Genomic DNA, 22,193 nt, shown 5'->3' on the forward strand with positions numbered 1-22,193 from the left:
GGGAAAAGCTCTGGGCCTTGCCAGCGTTATCTTTGTGTACAATCTTCTTATTTACCAAGATGTTCCATTCGAAGGAAACCTTTTGGAGATAAAAATGTCTTTATGGCGGTGGACAACTTGCAGGCGGGCCCGAGGCACATTCTGTCTCCTTGATGGCTCTCTCCCCTCCAGGCCAGCCCCCAGCATGGAGATTCTGAACAGTAGAAGCCTCTGCTCAGTAACTGTGTGATCTTGAACTTGAGTATAACTAAGATCCCTAGTCAGGCCTCGGTATCCCCTTTTGATTAAATAAGGGGTTTAGTCATTCTGCAAATCCCTCCCACACTGAAAATGTCCAGTGGTGTAGTGGGAAAAGGCTGGCTTCCATAAGGTAAGCCTTCAGCCTCCCTGGGACGGGCAGTAATCAGTGGGCTCGCTCGGCTCAGTCCGGGAGGGCCAGTTGTAAGTGGTGTGGTTAAGGATGAGATGCTAGGCCTTCTTTCATAGCACGCTCCGTGGCAGACAGACTCGCAGATGGTCCCGGTGATCCCCGCCTACTAGTATCCATGGCGTGGGTGATCTTCTGCTGTTTTGAGCGTGGGTTGGCCTACCAACTCGATTATAGTGAACAGAACACAGCAGAGCAATGGGATATCACTTCCATTACCATGTTTGCTAGCGGACACTCTCCCTTGCTGGCTTTGATGAAGCAGGTTTCCATGTTACGAGATGCCCTGTTGGAGAGGCCCACATGGCAAGGAACTGAGGGTAGCTCCTGGTCCACAGCTAGTGAGGAACCTCGTCAACAGCCCTGTTAAGTGAGCTTGGGAAAGCAGATCCTGCCCCCTGGGAGTTTTCCTGTGCAACCTCAGCACTGGTGGACACTTTCCTTGGGGCTTGGGAGAGACCAGGAGCAGAGAACCTGGCTGAGTCACTCAACATCCCCAACCCTCAGACTCTGAGATTGTCAGCGTGTATTGTTTCAAGCTACTACATGTGTGTTCATTTGTTGTATAGCAATAGATTGCTAACACGCCATCCTGGGAATTTGTTACAAAAATTAACATTGAAAAAATTCAATTCACTGTGGACATTCTTATTTATAGAAGACTGAAGGTGTTTTCGTGAAATACCTGCAGGCTTTATGATGTATTAACGAGGTATTAATAGTGCGTACTCTGTAGACATTAACGGAAGTTTGTGTCAAATGTTTCAAAAGATCATAGTCTTGTTTTGTTCCATGTAGGTCAGAAATGAGGTCTTCATTTCATCAACCTCACTTGAAGCTTTAATGCATTCATTCTGCAAGTACTTGGTTTATCTCAGAATTTGACCTTGGCCTTATCATATCACCAGTTAGGGTCCCTGACTGTGTTCTTTTATCAGTTTTGCAAATTACGGGGCTGGACACAGACAGGGACCTAAAAATGAATCTGAACATACACAAAACAAAAATAAAACCGAACTCCCCCCCCCCTCCCAAACATCAGTAGGAACATATGCAAAACAACAAGTCCTCCAAGCCATTATTTTAATTTAGGGAAACAAGAATCACTTTGCACCTGTTTCTGATCAAACCCATTTAAGCAGTTCCTTGATTATTTATAGGTCAGTGCTTTTCAAACTTGGATTTGCATACCGATCATGTGGGCATCTGTTAGAATGCAGACTGTGCCTCAGTAGGTCTGGGCTGGGCTTGAGATGCTGCCTCTCGAGCAAGCTCGCAGGTGGTGATGCTGATGCTGATGCTGGGCCAGAGGCCACACCTTGAGGCCTAAGCTGTAGACCCAGCCCCACTCCTCCCAGTGCAGTGGGCTTCACTGATGCCCTCCTGTCATATGCAGCTTCTCCCTTAGCCTCCACTTCCAACACTTCTGCTCATTTCTGGGGGGTTATCAGGCCTTTGCCATTCAACCAAGCAGTCCCATAGTTAAGTTCTTCGACTAGGAAGATAAAAACAAACAAAAAAGCTTGCTGGATGCCCAGGTGTCTTTCTGATTTTCCATAATAAAAAATGCTGTGATTGTGTATTGGGGTGCTTTGGGAGTGACCTCAGCATTCTGAACTTCTGTGACTCCCAAGGGCCAGAACCGTGTTCTCAGGGAGCCTAAAGAAAGCTGGCCTGTGCCAGGATCAGATGCATGCTCCGTCCTGCAGGGGAAGGCACAGCAAGGTCTCCCTGGCTCTCACAGGTGTCATCTAATGCCTGTGACCTACCCTGGCTGCGACTCTGGACTTGGGCAAAATAGTGTAAGGCAAGCGTGGTTAAGCATTCGCTTTCATAATATTTTGAGGGATGGGGGAGGTGTACATTTACAGAAGATTCCTCCCTCTGCAGCTCAGCACCAGAAGTCTCAAATACCCGTAATTCAGCCTTGATTAATACTAAGATGAGACTGAAGACCACGAGCTTCTGTAGCAGAATTTTAAGAGGACCCAGGTGCTCTTGAGAAGGCTGGGCTCCAAGTCAGCACCTTGCTCTTAACGACATAGATAGGGCAGGCGGAATAGTGATATGTGAGCTGGCATTTATTTCAGGTCAAATCTATTTATTTTGTACCCTGTCATCATAAAATTGAGATTCTGTCTTAAGATTTTACTAAGTGAACAAATAATAAGGAAAGATTTATTTTAATACCCCCAAGGACTATTGACTTTTTGAGACGATGACTGTTTGTTGTAGGGAGCTATATTCGTTAAAATGTTTGCCATGGAAAACGATTCATAAATTCTGTTGGTCATAGAAGATTGGTTTACGTGCCAACCTTGGAGTGACGATCACCTCCCTGATCTGGTTCTGATTAATTTACCTGGTTTAAGTAGCTCTGCACACTGCCTCAGAAATAAGAATGTTGCTAAAAGCTTCCAGTGTAAAAAGGTTATTATGCAAGTAAAATAAATGAATAATGCTAACAATTAAATGTAAAACACAAATTGGAGTCCTGTTTGTTTGTTTTTTTTTTTTTTTCATGACACCGGCCTTCAACTCTTGTAGAAGTCTTGCTGACTCTCTATCTTTAATGCCCGATCTCTGAGTATCAGTTATTACTTTGTAGCAGAGTTCCCTGAAACTTGACAGCTGGAAACGGCTATCTCACAGGTTCTGTACAGATCTGAGTCCTGCCTGGCAGGATCTTTTTGCTGTAGGGTCTCCCACTGGGTTCAGGCACAGCGTCAGCTGGGGCTGTGGTCTCATCTGATGACCCGACTAAGGGAGAGCCCTTTCCCAAGCCTGCTCACGCTGTTGTTGGCAGGATTCCGCTCCTTTTTGGTTGTCGCGTGGAGTATCTCTGTTCTTCACGGGCTGTTGCCTCCGTTCCTTACCATCCATGTTGGCCTCTCCAGTAGGTGAGTCACAGCACGGCAGCCTTGACCTCCAGAGAGAGGGCTCTGAGAGAGAGAGAGAGAGAGAGAGAGCGCGCGCGCAAGATGAAAGACATGGTCTTTTTCTAGCCTAATCTCTCTATCTCTCTTTTTAACTATTTTATTAAAGCATGATTGACATATAAAACGCTGTAATATTTAATGTGTTCAGCCCCATGAGTTTGGGGATCAGTAAACACCTGGAAACCATCACTGCCGTCAAGGTCATAAACAGACCTATCTCTTCCCAAAGTTTTCAGCAACCCCTTGATAATAATAATAATAATCATTATATTATGATATAATAATTGTAATAATTATAATTTTGTGTGTGTGGTAAGAGCACTTAACATAGATTCTACCTTCTTAGCAAATTTCAAGTATACAGTACAGTATTGTTAGCCGTGGACGTTATGCGGACAGGAAGTCTCCAGAACTTCTCTATCTTGTAGAAATAAAACTTTGTACCCTTTGACCATCACCTCTGCCATTTCCCCCTCCTCCCAGCCCCTGGCAACCACCACTCCACCCTCTGCTTCTAGGAGTTATTCACTCTTTTAGAACCCACATGGGGGTGAGACCAGATAGTATTTGTTTTTCTGGGGCTGGCTTCTGTGGCTCAGCCCTCTGAGTTCACCCATGTTATTTCAGATGGCAGGCTTTCCTTCTTTTTAAGCCTGAATAATATGACATTATCCAGATGCACCACATTGTCTTTGTCCACGCATCCATCGAGGTACGTTTCGGTTGTTTCCATGTCATGGTGTGGCCTCGTCCCTGAAGGGACATCCCATCACCGCATCCTGCTTATGAGAACCAGGTCTCTAGGTACAGGCCATGCTCAAGGGGAGGGCATGGTGCAAGGACATGAATACCGCAATGCAGGGCTCTCCGGGGCCTTCTCCGAGTCTTTCTGCCGCGCGTAGCGAGGGCTCCATAAATACGAGTTCGCATCCGTCATCGCGCTCGATCCCCGTCCTTAAGATGCGTCCTCCAGGACGTCATGCACTCCTTGTCCGGACTGAGTTCAGATTGGTTGGGCTTTGAGCAGCTAACGGTCGGAGCTGCAGACCCAGAACTGGTGGCTTAACTTGCATTACAGTTTGTTCTGTAGAGGATGTGCAGGGAGTTCGTATGTTTGCATTTTTAGGTTCTGAGAAAGGAATTGAGAAGGAAGGGAGGCCTAAAGCCAGAGAGCCCCTTGAAGATGACAGCAAGTGAGGCATGGTGGGTGGGAGCGTGGTGATGAAATCTAGAAAGGTTAGACTGGCTCATTGCCAGTGAGATCTCAGTGTAGGTGACATGCCCCAGGGAGAGGCTTTCCCTGTGCGTCCCATTGAAATTAGCTGTTCGTTCTCCCTTCCCCTTCTAGAGCTGGTGCTCTGGCACCATTCCCTGCTCTTTTCTTGTGCACGGTCTCTCTCCCCCGTGAGGACTAAGCCCCAGGAGATCAGGGGCCTTGTCTGTCTAGGTCCAGCCATGTGTACCGTCAGCACCACGTATGGGCCCTGGCAGACAGTAGGCTCTTAGTAAATACTTCCCGAATCAATGAATGAATTGAGCACACAGACGTGAAATGACTCCAAGGAGCTTTTTGGAAATCGTCATATCTTCATGACTTCCAAAGGAAATGCCGCCGATTCAGTTAACATGCAAAATATACTAACTTGTTAAAGAGAAGAAAACAGTGTCAGAATTGTGGGGTAGTTTGTCCCTGCCACTGATGACTCGTGGCCGTTGGGCCAGTCATGTGCCCTCTCTGGGCCTCCGTTTTCTCAGTGGTTACATGCAGGGGCTATAGGCTGGGTCTTCAGACTGCTCTGTCCTCAGATCCAGCGCAGGCCGAGGAGGCTCTGGTTTTCAACATTGGTCTACCATGGAAGATTCTGTTTGAAGAAAGGATGCTATCCCCAGGGGTGGGGTGGGGGTGGTTGGTTGACACCCATAGGGCTTCCATGCCCACCAGTGGCCATTCCAGTCTTGCAAAAGCATTCCTGGTTGCAGTCCTTTAGGCTATGAGGGGTAGAGACCTGAGGCCCACAGAATTTAGGATTAGCAGAACCAATGGGAAGGGCCATAGGAAGGCTAATAATTTTGGTGCAAGCGATCCAGCGCCCTTTCCAAGAACATAAAAGCTCGCCTCTCTCTTCCTTCCCTCCCGCTTCCTCCCACCCCCTTGCCTCACACCTCGCTTAAGCCCACATCATGCAGCCTTTGAAATGTTAGCATCGATTTTTTTTTTCCCCCTCGTTGACTAACTCATTTCAAGATTTCATTTCTGGCACTGCCTTTCCTACCAGATAGCCAGAGCTTCCAAGCTCCAAGTTTTATAATTAAAATTCTGTCACATCCCCCGAAACGGTGCAAATTGTGCCATTACGCCTGGCATAAAAGATTTGAAAGCACTTCACCTAGTAATTTAAATATAATACTTCTGGTAGCTTTCAATTTCTGGTATTTTTAATTCTTAAAAACCTATCATTGCGCATTACTATCCGCCGTACAGCGTTGCTGGTGTGCCTCCGCGCTCCACTTTGGCCAGCTAGTTTTAAACAAACAGCTTGGCTGTGTGGCTGCTGCGGCCCACGTGGTCTTTCCTGGCCTTTGGGAATCACCAGGTCCCAGGCATAATTAGTATAAATCACAATCCTCTAGACTATGACAGGAAAATGGTATGTTTGAAGAGCAGCTTATTAAAATGACCTACTTAATTTAAGAAAAATATTGTATCCACTTGCACAATAACCTGGATGCTTTCCCTGACAGATTTCATAATATTTCTTCCCTCTCCTTTTTTTTTTTTTTCTCCCCTTCCCTCTTTGTTTTTACAAGAAAAGGAAAGGGAATGGAAAGGCCCGTTCTACTTCATCCAAGGCGCAGACCCACAGTTTGGACTAATGAAGGCCTGGTCCACTGGGGACAGTGACAGTGGTGGTGACGAGTGGGGGCAGGAGATCCGTCTCACTGAGCAAGCTGTTGAGGCCATCAACAAGTTGAAGCCCAAACCCAAGTTCTTTGTTCTCTGTGGGGACCTCATCCATGCCATGCCAGGTAAGACTCGTGCTGTTGATGTCACCTTCTCGCCTTCCAGTCATGACTGCATTTGGGCAGGGGAAAGAAAAAGGATTTCTCTTAAGAGATGTTTTTGTTCAGTAATGGCCCATTCCTTCTCTCCATGGCCGCTGGAGTATCCATGGACATCAGAAAATGCACCCTCATTTTTACATTTAGATTTTGGCGAGATTAATCACAGTAATTAGGCGCAGCTACAGTTCTGATGATTTGAACTTAACTCTGAAAAGTGAAACAGACTCCCACAAGTCACCTTTATTTCTAGGGGACAAACTTGAACTTCTTTCAGATACCATATCCACAAGTGTAATGTTCTTTTATTTCTTCTCTTCTTATACTTCAGTATCACCTGTAATTGTGCTTCTTCATTTGCAAGTGACAGAAATCTAACTTAAACTGAATTATTACTATTATTTTTTTTAAAATTAAAGGTGCATGTTCCTTTATGGGACTGTAAAATCCAGGGGCAAAGGTGGGCTTCAGGTAGGGCTGGATCCAGAGGCTCAGAGGTTGTTACCAGGACTTGGTTTCTCTCGCTCAGCCCTGCTTTCCTCTGGGTCGACTTCCTTCTTACACAGGCTCTCTCTAGGTGGTGGTTCCTGGGAGCTCCAGGTTTACATCTTCTCACAGAAACCACAACAGAAAGAAAGTACCTTATTCTTGGTGGTCCATTCAAAGTCCCAGACTGACAGCTATCTGGCTCATGTGGCCTCTTAAAGCCAGGATGTGGGTGGGGTCTACAGCAGTGTGGTCTAAAGAGCAGGATGATTTCCCTCAAGAGAGATAGAATGTAAAGATAACAGATGCCTTCTAGAACTCTCTTACATTTTTGTTTCCTCCTCTGATACCTTTCCCCCCAGGCAGGAGTAACGCCCAGTGACCACATATACGCAGGTAGAACTGTGCCGGCCCATCAGAGAGGTAGAGTAGACCAGTAGACCCCCATGGCCACCCTTAGTGGACCAGCGGTCTCTTCCTTTGGAGCAGTAGTGGGCCTGAAGACCATTGCCGAAAACACCACGGTGGCCATGCATGTTTGCTTTGGCTAACGCTGTCCTGTAAGCCTGTGCTCTGAGTCCTGCGATTTCCAGTGCCTTTAGAAGCTGAGGCACTCTATGGTAAGCTGGGGTGCATTCATTCTTCCCCATGACTTCACTTTTCTGGCAGCCTGCCTCTCCAGAAGAATCCCAAAATGAAAACGTGAGAGTGGGAAAGGGGCTGCCCAGAATCACAGTCCCCAAGGTCCAGTGACTGTAACGAGCAGGAGGAACCCTCCGACCTGCTCTCATTCTCTGTTGATACATATTTAATGCAAAGTCCTGAATGTGGACGTGCCCATGTCATTCATTGGGTACCACTGGAGAGAACCCAGGGTGGTCATCCCTGGAGAACCTGTTCTGCTTTTGGGCTTATGCAAAAATGGCAAGGTGGGGAAGTAGGAAAATAAGGCAGTGGACAGAGACCTCCACACTTGGCACTGATGTGCTGGGTGGACTTGGACAGACCCCTTCCCTTCTCCGAGCCTTTGTTTCTGAGCCAGGAGCCCACCGATGTAGTAAGCATTCAAAACTTTGACCCCAGTGAAGAAGGGTCAGATAGCCCTGTCTCTCTGTGCAGGTGGTGCACGTTTCAGCAGCTTGGTACAGAAGCACATGTCACAGCGTGGTGCTGTTTTGTTTTGTAGCGAGGTAAAATCTTAGCTGCCTGGGAACTGGGCCATCCTTGGTGACCCTCAGCCGAGGGTTTCCTGGTGCTGGTATTATACACTGCTAAAGGCAGCACAGAATGCTCCAGTTTCTAAAGGAGTTAGAAATCATAGCAGGACTCGGAGTCTTGGTTTACCTGGTAAAGCCAAGGTAATCTGCTAGTTGACCAGGTTAATGCTGCTTCCAAATGGTCTGATCTGCTGTTATTTTGGATCTTTTGGCCCAATATGCACCGTAGCATCAGCTAGATCTCTCACTCTGGACCATCCAGTGAGCAAACTTATGCTTTTATTGGACACTTGAAGGTCAGATTCCAGTGGCTTCTTTTCTTTGACAACAGAAAGATAGGGGCACCTGGGTGGCTCAGTTGGTTAGGTGTCTGCCTTTGGCACAGGTCATGATCCCAGGGTCCTGGAATCAAGCCTCTCCTTGAGCTCCCTGCTCAGCAGGGAACCTGCTTGTCCCTCTTCCGCTCTGCCTGCTTGTGCACTCTCTCCCTCTGTCAAATAAATAGATAAAAATCTAAAAAAAAAAAAAAAAGCAGAAATGTTATAGGACTCACTAAAATTATATAACATGTTTTTGTAGCTGTTTACCGACTCATTCTGAATTATGTTAATGTATTCAGTCATATTTCAAAATAAGATTTAAAATGAAAGCCCTCTATGCAGTTTCATTGCTTCTTGAATAAAAGATACTGAGCATAGTAAATGAAAAGATACGGTTTTTCTGATCAACTTTTTCCATTGGTCAGAAGACCTTGTAAATGTGAACCGGCAGTCTTTTGAACACATAATTTTATATTCAGTGTGACCCGAGCAGAATTCACATCTGTTCTGAAGAGTTGGACTGTTTGGTGGGGTTGTAACTGAGCCAGTGGAAGGACTGTAACTATTTTGAATATTGTGGTCTGAGATTAAACAGACTGTTTTAAAGCTAGTTACCATTTTTTAATATGCAATTAGTGGCTTCCTCCTCATTTAGCTCATACGCAGGGGCAGACACTAGAAAAGTAATTATTTGCTTTGACTGCTTAGCACATTGTTAATTATCAGATGCATGTATTAATAGACAAATAAAATCAGAAGCATACTTTTAATTCTACCATAAATAATATCCCGGGCCAAGTAGTTTTAAGTTCAAACTGGAGGAAAAAAAAAAAAACTTCATGAATAATGCTCTCTCTAATGGAAGTCATAATGGCACTTTTCCATTATACATATTCATCACAAAATTTGTTCATTTACAAATGCCTTCCGTGTGCCCACTGAGTGCCAGTTAAAGCCTTAGGTGCTGTGGGTATGATGGTTGGAAACGAAAGGGCGGCCCGTCCGTGGAGCTTAGAGTCTGGTAAGGGAAGCGTGAAACCATGGACGGCGAGGGGCCCTTCTGGTACCAAGCCCACCGATTTTCACTCCTTCACACTGAAGCCCAGGGTGACCGGTCGGTCGCTCTGAGAGGCATTGACCCACTGGTACTGTCCCCAGGAATCTTCTGAGTCTTCAGCAGGTCACGTGAGGACTTGACAGATCGGAATGTGGTGATGCAGTCCGAGTACAAGAGTTCCTTTTACACCGTAGGATTTAGTTCGTTATGAATGTGCGCATCTGGCCCGTTGATGAAAAATTGCCACAAGCACACAAAACAAAGAGTGCAGAACAAATTCTTCCCTGGGTATAAAGGCTCCTTGAAGAGCTCTTTGTGTGTTGACTTCCGCTTGGGCAGAATCACGGTTCTGTGATTCCGTTCAGTTCATGATTCAGCCTCCAGAAGTCCTCTGTTCCGCTAACCGAGGCAAGCCCGTGTTAGCATTATTCCAGTGGATGGTGTATGAGTACCCCACGGCTGCTGTAACAAATGACTGTGAACCTCCTGACTTAAACAGAGACTTCTTCTCCTGCAGTCCTGGAGGTTAGAAGTCTATAGTGGGTCCGTCCTTCTAGAAGTTCCAGCTTCTGGAGGCTGCCCATGTTCCTTGGGCCATGGCCTCTTCCTCCTATCCTTTTCTTTTAAAGATTTTATTTATTTATTTATTTATTTATTTGACAGAGAGGGAGACACAGCGTGAGAGGGAACACAAGCAGGGGGAACTAGAGAGGGAGAAGCAGGCTTCCCGCTGAGAGGGAGCCCGATGCAGGGCTCCATCCCAGGAACCTGGGTTCATGACGTGAGCCAAAGGCAGAGGCTTAATGACTGAGCCACCCAGGCACCCTCTTCCAGCAGCGCAGCGTCTTCTCTCTCCTCTGACCTTTGATCCATCTTCTCGTATTCTATTAAACCTACCCTCCTGCTGCTTTCTTATAAACACCCTTGCGATTATTGGCCCACGCCGATAACCCAGGATAAACTCTCCATCTCAGTATCTATAACTTTATCACATCTGCAAATTCCTCTTTTACTGTGTAAGAGAACATGGTCACTGATTTGGGGGTTGGGGTGAGGACATCTTTGGGGGGCATTTTCAGCCTGTCACAGATGGTATGGGGTGCGGTTGAAGGTGTGTATCTGCCAGGACCGGTGTTCCCAGCTCACCTACCCTGGAGAGTCCTTTGTTATTTCCCTTTTAACCGATGGTGGAAACTAGGTCAGAGCAGTTAAGTACTTTTCCTGGCTTGTAAGTGGTGGAGTCAGGATCTTACTGATCCTGCTGTTTTCACACCTCACGAACACCTCACACCCTACTCTAAGGGCTGGCCCCAGAGCAACCGTCAAGCGCCTGTTGATCTGATGACACAGAATCAGCATTTTAATGAGATCCCCAGGTAAATGAATGGACGATCAAATCTGAGAAGCTCTTGCTAGAGAATAATGTGCCAGGCCCTGTGTTTTTTGTGTTAGGTACACTTTTTGTATGTACACTAGTAGTTTGTGGACATTTCCTTCAACTCTTAATAACAATGGTGTTTAACAAGGAAACTATTACTCCTTTAGACTTACCATGCTCCACTGTCAAAGGGAAATGTTTTTATGGCTTTTATTTTGTTTTCTTTTTTTTTTTATTTTTAAGATTTTATCTATTCATTTGAGGCAGTGGGGAGAGAGTTTGAGAGAGAGAGAGCACGAGCGGCTGGCAGAGGCAGAGGGAGAAGCAGAGTTTCCGTCAACTTGGGAGCCCAATGTGGGGCTCAGTCCCAGGACATGAAGACCATGACCCAAGCTGGAGGTAGACGCTTAACCATCTGAGCCACCCAGGTGCCCCTTAGTTTGCTTTCCAAACAAGAGTTTGAACAACGAGAGTGGAGTGACCTGTGCCATGCAGGGTCAAAACAGAACTTGTCCAGAATATTCAGGAAAACAATCACACATGCATGCTTTTATGTGGAATGGTCAAGAGAGGCAGAACAGGTTGCTTTGACTTGGGTCATGTCCATGTCCATCCCTTATCTGCTATTCCAAAATCCAGAAAGCTCTGAAAGCTAAGGGTTTTTTCAAGTTTGAAAACTAACTCAGTTGGCGGCAGAGCTGACCTGAACGGACACAATTTATAATCTCCCTTTATTCCTGCTTAGAATATTCATCTGTTTCGCTAGTGAGGTACTACTGTGTTCCAAAATGGGATGTCACCTGAGACCCAGCTCCGGGTGTCATTTAACAGGTGCCCCGTGCCCAATACTGCTCTTTCCAAATTTACAAACCTCCCAGTTTCCAAGGAGGCCTGGCCTCTGGGATTTGGGATAAGAACATATGGATCTGCAGTACTGATACTTTTGGATTTATGGATGAAGAAGCCCTTTATCACTAGAAGCAGAAGGCTTTCTCCTCCTTCCTGTGTAACTTTCTCTCGAGATAACATATGCACACCATTGCATAGGAACCACATTTTAGTTTCACTGTTAAAAATGATCCCAGCCAGGGCGCCTGGGTGGCTCAGTGGGTTAAAGCCTCTGCCTTCTGCTCAGGTCGTGATTCCAGAGTCCTGGGATTGAGCCCCGCATCAGGCTCTCTGCTCAGCGGGGAGCCTGCTTCCCTTCCTCTCTCTCTGCCTACTTGTGATCCCTGTCTGTCAAATAAATAAATAAAATAAAAAAAAAATGACCCCAGCCATCTTGTATTTGAATTTTGGGGCACCGTTGTTGTTGGGATCAAAGGGACTGAGTATGACCGTGGACTTAAATTCAGAAATGACTCTTTGACAAATTGAAGGAGAGGGTCTGTACACCATGACGATGTTAGCTGCAGGTAAGTGTGGCATCGTCCACTAAGAAAAGTCTTAACTTGCAGCAGAAAAGGGCCAGGTGTCTGCAGATAGGTCTGTCAAGGTCTGGAAAGTGAAGGAATCAGCAGAGTGGTGGTTAGGGATCGGGGGATGCTAGGGGACCATACAGTAGAATTACTAGTAAACGGGGATGGTGTCTTTTTGAAAAACCCGATTTCATCTAGTTTGGTAGCACTTTCCCTTAAATGAGATGTTAATGGCTGGGCCAGGGGCCACATAGGAGTTGCCATGACCAAATGACCATGGAGACGCCGTCCCCACTTGGAGATTTCTCATTCTAGGATGAAGGGATGGAACTGGGAAATGAAGCCAGATGGAGCAAAGTTGGAGGGTTTTGGTGCGCCGGGCTTCAGGCAAAGAGTAAGTCAGGTGTCCTTGCAGCGTTCACGTCATCCAGGAGGGTTGGTGTTCGTTTTTCCCCAGCTGGGTAGGCGCCAAACACAGGAACAGAATTCTGGTACAAGACAGACTATGATAAGCAAAGCCTCGGAGGCATTGAAAGACAAAGCCAGGATTAAGGCTCGGGCCAGGAAACCGCCTTATCTCATCCCTGCAACCTCGACAAGTTCACCTTCCTTGGAGCTTAATTCAAGTTCCTGCCGGGCAGTGGGGGCTGGGCTTGGATCCGTGGGTCTTTTCATCCCTCGAGCGACGGCTGTTGGGCCGGGGCAAGGTGTTCCCTGAAGGCGGGTCAGATGGATCGCTCCCGTGTTTCCCATGATGCACAGCAAGTGGCCACAGGAGGCACCGGCACACATTTCTGGATTCAGTGAACAACAGTCAGTTCATTTCTTTACCAGCGCTCTACTGAGTAGCTTAGTTTGTGCCAGACCATGTTCTGGGCGCTTGTGCTACCTCTGTGGATAAAACAGACAAAAGTCCTTGCTTGACCTAGAAAAAAGAAACAGGGACACGTGGAAACGTGACATTCTTTTTTGTGTGTGTGTTTGTGTCAGTTTCATCTTTTGTGGTAGTCAGTGGGTAGGGATGGATTTTATTATTATTATTAGATTTATTATTATTAGCTTATTATTATTATTAGATTTTTAAATTACATAATATGTCAATATGTTTCCTTTGTAAAGATTTAGAAGAATAAACTGTGCGAACTTGCCCAAGTCTCCCTTGGGGTCAGTCCATCTGTGAGCGCCCGCGTCTTACGTAAATGTCATTATTCTGTGTTCTGGGCCTTACTTTTTCCCCTTCCATGGACCTAGAAAATCCTTTTATGTTTATCCAGGGAGGTTTCTGCCAGGCTTTTAAATAAGTGCATTGCATTCCGTGGGTTAGATATCGTAATTGGTTAATCACACCCTCCCCCCCCCAGCCAAAAGGAGGAGTAGGAATCTCCTCAGGTTGGAGCTAATGTAAACTGCTGTTATCAGACTTTCTTCCTTGCACCAGTCAGTTTTTCTCGAAGTCAGAGGCGTTGTCTGGGTTTGGGATCTGCTCCAGTCAGTTTGCTGTGTGGTTCCCCAGAGGACATCTCTCAGGGATCGGCTTCCACATTCCCTCCTTTGTGCCACCAGCGTCTCAGTCCCTATCATACACGCGTAAGTGTCTGCACTGCCCACCGCACTGTAGCTACTCAGAAGGTATTCATTGAACAGAAACCCTCTTGTCCCTATCACAGTAGGGTTAGTTGTTGTTGGTTTTTTTTTTTTTTTAAAGGCTCAGTTAATGTGTGTTCATTTCCTCACCTGTGTGATTCGTTAGCCTTGAGTTTTTAATATTAAGTGCTTACTCCAGGCTTCAAGAAATGCCGAGATTTGAAGACGCTTTATCATACAGCTTAACGTAAAAGGGGTGATGTGAGTGCTAGGAAGTGACGTGCCTGGGTGCCGGTATCACCGGGCCTTGGGGATGGGCGGGGGCTTCCAGCCGGCTGCGTGTGGCTGTGCGCCGGGCGGTGGTGACCCACAGCAATCAGCTGGGCCCCACGGCTCCTAGATCCTTCACATCCATTAGAAGCCTGTTAAGGCTTCCAGGCAATCAGCAACAATACCTTCCTTCTGCGGCGGCTGATTGAAAGTGGTTTGAACTAATTTACCTAATATTACTAATTAGGGAGCTTGGAGCATTACTTGAAAAGTTGTTTCTGATTGTGTGTGTGATCATCCCCGCCGTAACCCCCCCAAACCTCCCAGCACTTGCTGCGGCTGTGCTTGCTGCCGGCTGTGTCAGCTGATTGTCCCCACTCAAGGCGTCTTAACCTGTTCTGTGCCGTGTTGGCAGACCACCTCTGGACCACCTCTCAGTAATGTTTTTAAACACCTAAAATAAAAGGCATAGGATTTCAGAGGAAACCAAGCATGTTGAAATTCACTTATCAAAATACCTTTCAATTATTTGATAGAGTAAAATACATACTTCTTTGTTGATGTGTTATACAACCCAGTGTCCCAACAGGGCTAATCACTACTGTAATTTCAAAGTGGTACTGAGCTTAAACGGTTTTTCACGAGGGATCGCTCACAACTGTAACAGGATATGAAAAGTCCTTGTGGTTTCTGTTGGTGACACCGTCGTCACAAGAGGCTTAATAATACCCCTGTGATTTTCCGCTTAATAGGAGGAGGAAATGCTCAGTGACAGAGGTGAGCGAAATTGTAGGGTTTCCCCGTGTCGGCTCACAGGCTCACAGGCTCATGGGCCCCAGAGGAAGAGCCCTTTTCCGTGCACAGGTATGGAGGTACTCTTGTTTGCCCTTCGGAGCTGTCCGGTCCTAGTCGACCTGTGGGTATTACCATTGACCAAAGAGTTTATACGTTTAATTAGAGGCTAAAAGGCTGGTTAATTGTGGCTAGGAAAATGTGAATGTTTGATTATTTAGTGAAAAGAAATGGCTGGAGCTGAATAACAAGAGCCAGCAAACAATTGCCTCTTTATTAAGGGGGGAAAAATAAAGAAAGAAACCAACCCTTCGGTAGTCTTTGTCTCTGGTTTCCAGTGTTTGGAACAAAAAGTAAAAATTGAGAGCCTTGTCATATTGGTTCATTTGTTCCATAAGCGTTTGAGGAGACTTAAACAGAATCACACAATTAAAAAAAAAAAAAGTAAGAAATGACCAATCAGGACCAAAGAAAATCTAAGTTCATTGACTGATTAATGCCCTGAGGGAGGGGCAGAAACAAATAAGCCGAGTCCAGGACCTCTGTGGTGATCCGATGGTAGATTAGCCAGAGAGATAAAAAAGAAAGTTGTCAGAGAAACAAAACCAAACCTATCTCTGAGAGGGGCACAGCTTTCTTCTAGAATGCCTTGGATTTGAAAGAAAAATTTTTTGAGGATTTCTTTCTGGGGCGCTAAGTAATATCATGTCCGACAGGGGTACGTCTGGGCCCTAACCCTGAGAGTGAGGCCTGGGAATAGGCTTTGTCCAGGCGGTGAGCCCCGTCAAACTGGGCGAGAGCCGGTATGTTTGCCTGGGTGCCTTGGGGAGCAGAGTGGGGAGAAGGTCTGTAGCTTTCATCAGATCCTTCGAGGGCTCCGTGACGCAAGGGTAAGGAACCTAGGACTTGCATGCTTCTGCCTTCGACTTCCGCCTGAGGACACGTTCTCTCCTGATCCGCCGAGGTCATAGACGCCATTAGGCCAAGAACCTGTGGCGGTCTGCTCTGGGGCCCTCCTCTGCCCTCTGCCTCATGCTGGGGGCTTTCTGGGATGGTGGAGGGATGCTACAGAAGCGGGCAGAATTCCCTGGCAGACTGGTATCGTAGAGGCCAAACCAGTGTCTTTCTAGTTTGTGTTTTGCTGATTGGAATATTTATCTTTCCTTTCATGGTTTTTTGCTCTGAACACTCATTTCCTGGAATTGGGACATTTCACCTCTCGGATGGGCCTATTTTCTGCCACTAAATGAAATACTAAAAAGGAGCATGATCCCAGAGGCGTTCCATTATCAGGTGATTGGTCAAGTGATGAGAACGTGAGATGCAAAAAAATAACAAAAGCCTGGAAACGTGGCACGTTTAAGTGCCAGGCTGCTGAGGGGGCACCTGTTCTGTAACCCTCAGAATTTAGAAACTCACCTGCATGGTTGGAATTCTAGATTGTTGAACATTTATATTCAGCACTAGTTCCTGAATAGCTTATTGGAAAACCATGGTAAGTTCTTTTCAACGCATATTATTTGGGTTGTATAAAATATTTACTCTTCCTTCCTTCCTTTATGTGTTATTTGGGTGAAATACTGCTGCTATAATCCATAAATATTCTTGGGAAGAAATTTTGTATTGATCAGAAAGGTAGCAACCTCAGAAATTTTCACGTAGATAATATACCTTCCTTCATCTTTTTTTTTTTTTTCTTTTCCAAAACACCATAAGGCATATTCCATATTGTACCAAAGCCGCCAGTTACGTCAAACATTTTATTAATTATATCCCATGTTGGCTTATGGTACGTATTCAGCAGTGAATTGCAGTAAGTGGAAACAGCCAGTGTAATAAGCTGTAGCTGTTAGATGCAAAATTAAATGAATTTTGTCTAATAACATGTATAATTTAAAAAGCGGTAGAACCTGATTAAGCTTGATCTGTTGGCAATATGACGCCGGTTCCCTACATGAGTAATGCCTAGGCTTGCAAAGTTTTAGATCAATGAATTGACGCACCTCAATTAATTAGGGAAAGATAATGGAAAGGATTTGAGATGGAAAGGATTATGGCTCTATAAATTCTCTGGCACTAGATGAAACTAAATGCTTTTAATTGACGGAATAAATCATTTTCTTAAGCCCCACGCAAGGCTGCCTCTGCCACGGAGTCCCCAGTTCTGGGACATCCCAGAGCAGCGTCCACCTGCTCGCCGGGTCTGTGCCAGCCTTGACCGTTGGCTATCAGAAGTCTGGTCTGACAGTAGTTCATTTACTCATGTGTCTGATCAGTCCCGGCAGCGAGCACGGAGGCCCCCGTTTGTGCACGGTGCCTTAGCAAGGGGCAGGCTCAGTGCCCGGCCTCAGGAGGCATCCAGGCCTGTCGAAGAGAAAGGCTGTACTTGGTGGTCTTAGGGAGGGAGGTGGTTCGGCCCGCAGCCCTGGTCTGGCGTGCTGGCTTATGGCGGCCTTCGCGGAGCTGCAGTGGCCCTCGGTGACCCGCTGTGCGCGTGGTTTCCCCAAGCAGATCCCACCCAGCAGGGTCAGAAGGTATAGCAGAAAAAGTCTGCCCTCCTGCCACCACAGATGGCCTTCTCCTCAGAGAACACTAGTCAGTAGTTTTTCACGAAAATGAGAGAACATCGTCAGGCTTATGTACGCTTGCACACATAGCATTTTGTAAAACAGAAGGGGAGCCAGAAAGACACAGCGTTTATGTGTGTCATTTTTGTTGTCTTTAGTGGCAGCACATAGGGGCTCCTATCCTGGTGTTTAATGCACGAGATACCAGAGTGCGCACCGTCGGTCATCTGTCCCCAGCTGGGGGACATTCTGTTGTGTCCCCCGTTCCGTCACGACCCGTACTTAGGGCCCCAGTGGGACCCCGCGCTTCGGTGCATGTGCGGTTAGGGATGTGGCTGTGAAGTCAGGGGCCGAAACGCAAGCCCCACATCCCTTGTGCACCCGCTGAGTGACCTCCGGTGGGTCCCCTCTCTGCGTGGCCGAATTTCCTAATGTGTAAAGTGCAGGTAATTATGGTACTTCTCCGGAAACTTTCAGAAGTGTGTAGGATGCTGTCTGGAATTTGGTACCGTACGGTAGCCACAATGACTTCTAGTAGTTGGGTTTTTTAAATGAGAGCTTTTTGTTGAGATGAAATCCGTATACATTCCTTCCGTGTAACTGTATTCAATCCGAGTCGTTCCGTATGACTGAGCCACTAGAAGTGGACAGATCGGTGGTTTCATGACCTTCACAGAGCTGTGCAGCTGTCACCACTGTCTATCTCAGAGCGTTTTTGTCACCCCCTGGAGAAGCTTTGTACCCAGTAGCAGTCATTTCCTGGTTCCCTCCAACCCCTCCTCAACGCCCAGCCCTGCACAGCCACCAGCGTACCTTGTGTCTCTGTGGGTTTGTGTGTTCTGGACCTTTCCTCTGAATGGCGGCTGTCACTGAGCATCCTGCTTCCAAGGTTCCCTCACATCATAGCAGGTGTCCGTGCCGTGTTCCTTTTCATGGCCGAGTAATATTCCATGGCGTGTCTCTACCACATTTTATTGATCTGCTTGTTGTTGTTCATCTGTGAGGTAAATTCCTAGAAGTAGATTGTTGAACCAAATGGTGATACTCAGAAAAGTGGAAATTGGGCCTTTGTCTTAATAATATGGTACAAACTAGTCCATTTTGGTATTTTTTATCCTGTTACTGAATGGTAACCCTGGTGGCCCCAAAAGATCAAATTTACTGTCGTCTGTGTCTGAGCCTCACCCCGCCTCCCAGAAAAGTAAAAATAAAAGAGAGGGTGTTTGTAATGTGGAAATGAAAGTCCAGGGCACTCAGTGCAAGGGAGGGCGTGGAGAGTGGCCCGACTCTGTGCCTTAGGTCAACCCCAGTTCGCCGTCTGAAATGGATGAGAATCAGTCTGTTTATTATAAGACTCTAACTCTTCTCCACAGTTTTCTTTAAGGAAATTTTTGTCTGGACACGAAACCCAAACTTTTAGAAATTAATAGCAAGTTCACTAAGTTGAGTTGAGTTGAGTTGCTGGTGTCTGTAACTTTCTTTTCTTGTCCTTTTTTTTTTTTTTTTTTAAAGTAATTACTTCAAAAGTGGTCTGTCCTGACTCATTCCATATCATTAGGTCAACCGAAGTGACCACAGAATTTGGGAAGAGCTTGTTACGGGAAACAATCGTGCTCATAGGAGTAGAGAGCCACCACGGTGACTGTGTTACTATGAGATCATGGTGGTGGTCTCCCTTCTTCCCGATGACCAAACGGTCAGGTCTGACAGCCTTCCCAGCACTGCGCAGCTGGTATGGGATACTGTGGCCAACCCCTATTCTCAAACTCAGAGGGCACGCTCCTTTCACTGGACCCTCACTGGGCACCGACGTCCTAGAGTCAGCCCTTCTGGCTGCCATCCTCCGGTGGGCCAAGGCTGCATAAAGACTTGGGGAAAAGGGCGAAGGCAGGTGGGGGACAGGGGTTCTCGACTTGAGTTTGGTAACAGCTCAGTTTGGGATCTAAACCTACAAAATATGGAACGATCTGTCTCAGTGTCCACATAAGGGCGAGGCCGTGCGGGTGTGTGCGGGCAGAGACAGGTGTGGTCTAGTTGCAATTTAGGCCATCCCGCCAGCCCCTGGCCACATTAACACTGTCAGCTTTAGGTTAATAGGATGATATTGTCGTGGGAATTGCTTTTCTTTGTTTAATAGACCGGGGCAGCGGTACTCAAAGATGTCACATTTTAAAATTTCACTTATCAGTAAATTAAAAATGGTCTCCAGAGTCTGTAACCCAGGGACCTCCAGACCGTTGGCACAAGCTGTGGGAGATGTGGAGATGTGCAGCGATTCCGAACAGAAGACGGCTTCCTTATTATTCCCAGTGACGGGGCCTGCTGACAGCCTGCCCCAGGACCATTGGGCCCCCAGCAGCAGAAAAAAAAAACTAAAACGACCACATCATTAGAGCAGCCCCTAGACTCCCCAGAGATGAATGCAACTGTCTTCTTCCAAATCTTAGCATCACTGTGTTAAACTCTCTTCTGAGACAGGTAAAGGTTCTTCTGCCTGTGAAGGGCACACGTAACAATTGGTTATTTAGAAAAGACAGAACCCTGTTTTCAGGGGATGTTTGTGCTTGGCCTCCCAGTGCCTTGGAGGGAGGCAGAAACCACCTGCTGTGACGGAAGCCAGAGGCCCAGAAGGCCTAATGCTCTTTCCAGCTTCCCTTGCAGCAAGGACTCGGGCAGCCACTCAGTGTCACCCAAAGTGGATTTTGAATCTTCAGCTGTAGACACAGAAGACCCAGGGCCTGTCCTGGTGCGGGGTTGACAGCTACACCCACTTTCCAGAGGCAGCACTAGGCAGGGTCCTCATGTTACTAGCATCCAGTGTGACTGTGGGCAATGTCACTAGGCAGGCGGGGACCAGGGGGCGGGGTGCACCCAGTGTTTGTCCCTGGAAGCATTTTTGCACGTGATTTAAGCTGCTTCTACCCTCTTAGCCTTGAAACCTGGTTCTCCAGCTTTCTTTGATTCAGAGCTACCTGGTACCCTTTAGTAAATTGCTTCTTTGCTTAAAGGAGCCAGAATCACTTGTTTGTGACAAAGAGCCTGACCGGTGGAAGCTTGCGCATCACCCCTTTTCTGTGCTTCCCAATTACTCACTTGCTCCCAGGCCAGATTTCACTCTGTGTTCTGCCTGCGTGTCTGCCTGGTGGGTGCCCTCGCACCTCACTTCCATCACGGGAAAACCGAACTCGCTCTCCTAAGGGCTTCCTTTCCATTTGGTGGTATCTCCTTGTTCCTTCAGTCACAAGGATGTGAACTTTTTGGATTCATTCTCGAGCCATCTTTCCTCCCCGCCCAGCCCCCCACCCAGTGTGGCCCTTTCTCCCCAAAGCCTGGCCTGACCTCTGTTGTATCCGCCCCGGGTGCCCATTCCAGGACTTATGCAACTCCCTGGTGGAATTCTCTACCAACAGTCTGGCCGAGGGGTCAGCTTGCCCCTTCCACGGGCCGCCTGGTCCACCGCTGCCGGGTCACATGCTCAGCCCGTCACGTGCTCAGCCCGTCACCCGCACGGTGTACCTGTTAACAAACGGCCTCCATCCTGCGCCGCTCCGAGCAGCCCATCCTGCGGTGTGACTTTGCCGCTCTTCCCCTTGGGAGGCGGCGTGTGTTTCTCGTGTTCTCCACCTCTGCTGGCAGAGGGCAGTCTAATGGTGGAGGCCACAGCAGCCATCCTCCTGGCCTGGGTCCCAGCCCCCGCTGCCTCATGTCATGGCCCCGTGACCTTGGGCCGCCTCTGGAAAATGAAGCTGATCATGGTACCTGCTTCCAGGGACTTGCTGTGGGGAAGGGGCAAGGTAAAGAGCCTGGAAGGGCTGGCACGAAGCACACATTGGATACGTGGTGGCCGAGCCTCCTCCGTCCGTCTTGTCGCTGGTCTCGTTGTCCGTGCCCGCCCTTGTCATCGGCACGTCGGACCTTGCAGCTCTAGTTCTGCTCCCGCTCCGGTCTTCTTGAAGACTTCTCTGGAAGTACCAGTTTCTAGTGGTTCCTTCTAACTAAACCTGGTGCTCTGCCTGTTTCACGAATGCGCGGAGCCCAGCCTGTCACCAGCTGCGCTCGTCCGACCCATGTGGTCCAGTGAAGACTCTGGATCTTGGAGTCGGGAGACATGACTAATTAACCTGTGACTTTGGTCTGGTTACTTCATGTCTGTAAGCCTCAGACTCTGGACAGCTGTGGGAAATAATAAAAGTGGAAAGCAAGAGCTGTATCAGGAGTGGCCGAGGTAATGCCGGGGGGACATTTCACACGATCTCTGGCACCTGAGGTGCCCTCAGTAGGGGTCCCACCTGCTACGGTGTGGCTGCTCATAGCCCCTCCCAGCGTGGGAGCCTCTGGAGTTCTCTGCCAGTTCTCTGTTTGCACCCCAGCACCCACCACAGTATTGGACACACTGTAGGTGCTCAGAGCTTAGATGCTTTTTGGAGACAGATTAACCTGAGTCTAAAACTTGAGTCCCTTAGGAGCTGTTTGTGGGTGAGTCCCTAGACCTTCCTAAGAATCTGCTTCCCTACCCGGAAGCCGAGGGTGGGGATGTCTCTGTCCTGGGGTTGTCTGGAGGATTGAACGAGGTCATCAATTACAGGGCCTGTGAAGGACCTTGCTGGTGGCAGTGATGGAGTGATGTCCTTGCTGGTTTTCCCTTTGTCCTCACTTGACACCATGCTGGACCGAGGGG

The 22,193-nt window shown here is 47.4% G+C and overlaps 1 protein-coding gene across 4 annotated transcripts in view; it reads left to right on the plus strand.

The window, feature by feature from the left end:
• CPPED1 (calcineurin like phosphoesterase domain containing 1) overlaps positions 1-22,193 on the plus strand; it is a 99,567-nt gene that overhangs the window by 12,886 nt on the left and 64,488 nt on the right. For 2 of the 4 annotated variants that reach the window (XM_045072042.1, XM_045072039.1), the window contains exon 2: positions 6,175-6,393. The exons of 1 other annotated variant lie outside the window; for it this stretch is intronic. In XM_045072042.1, the coding sequence (XP_044927977.1) occupies positions 6,175-6,393 (219 nt within the window). The remainder of the gene's footprint in view (positions 1-6,174; positions 6,394-22,193) is intronic. One more of the 4 variants, XM_045072040.1, reaches the window with a different exon arrangement.

The sequence above is a fragment of the Mustela putorius genome, unplaced genomic scaffold (assembly GCF_011764305.1).
Source record: "Mustela putorius furo isolate JIRA1106 unplaced genomic scaffold, ASM1176430v1.1 tig00004007_pilon_pilon_pilon, whole genome shotgun sequence".
Lineage (NCBI taxonomy): Eukaryota > Metazoa > Chordata > Mammalia > Carnivora > Mustelidae > Mustela > Mustela putorius.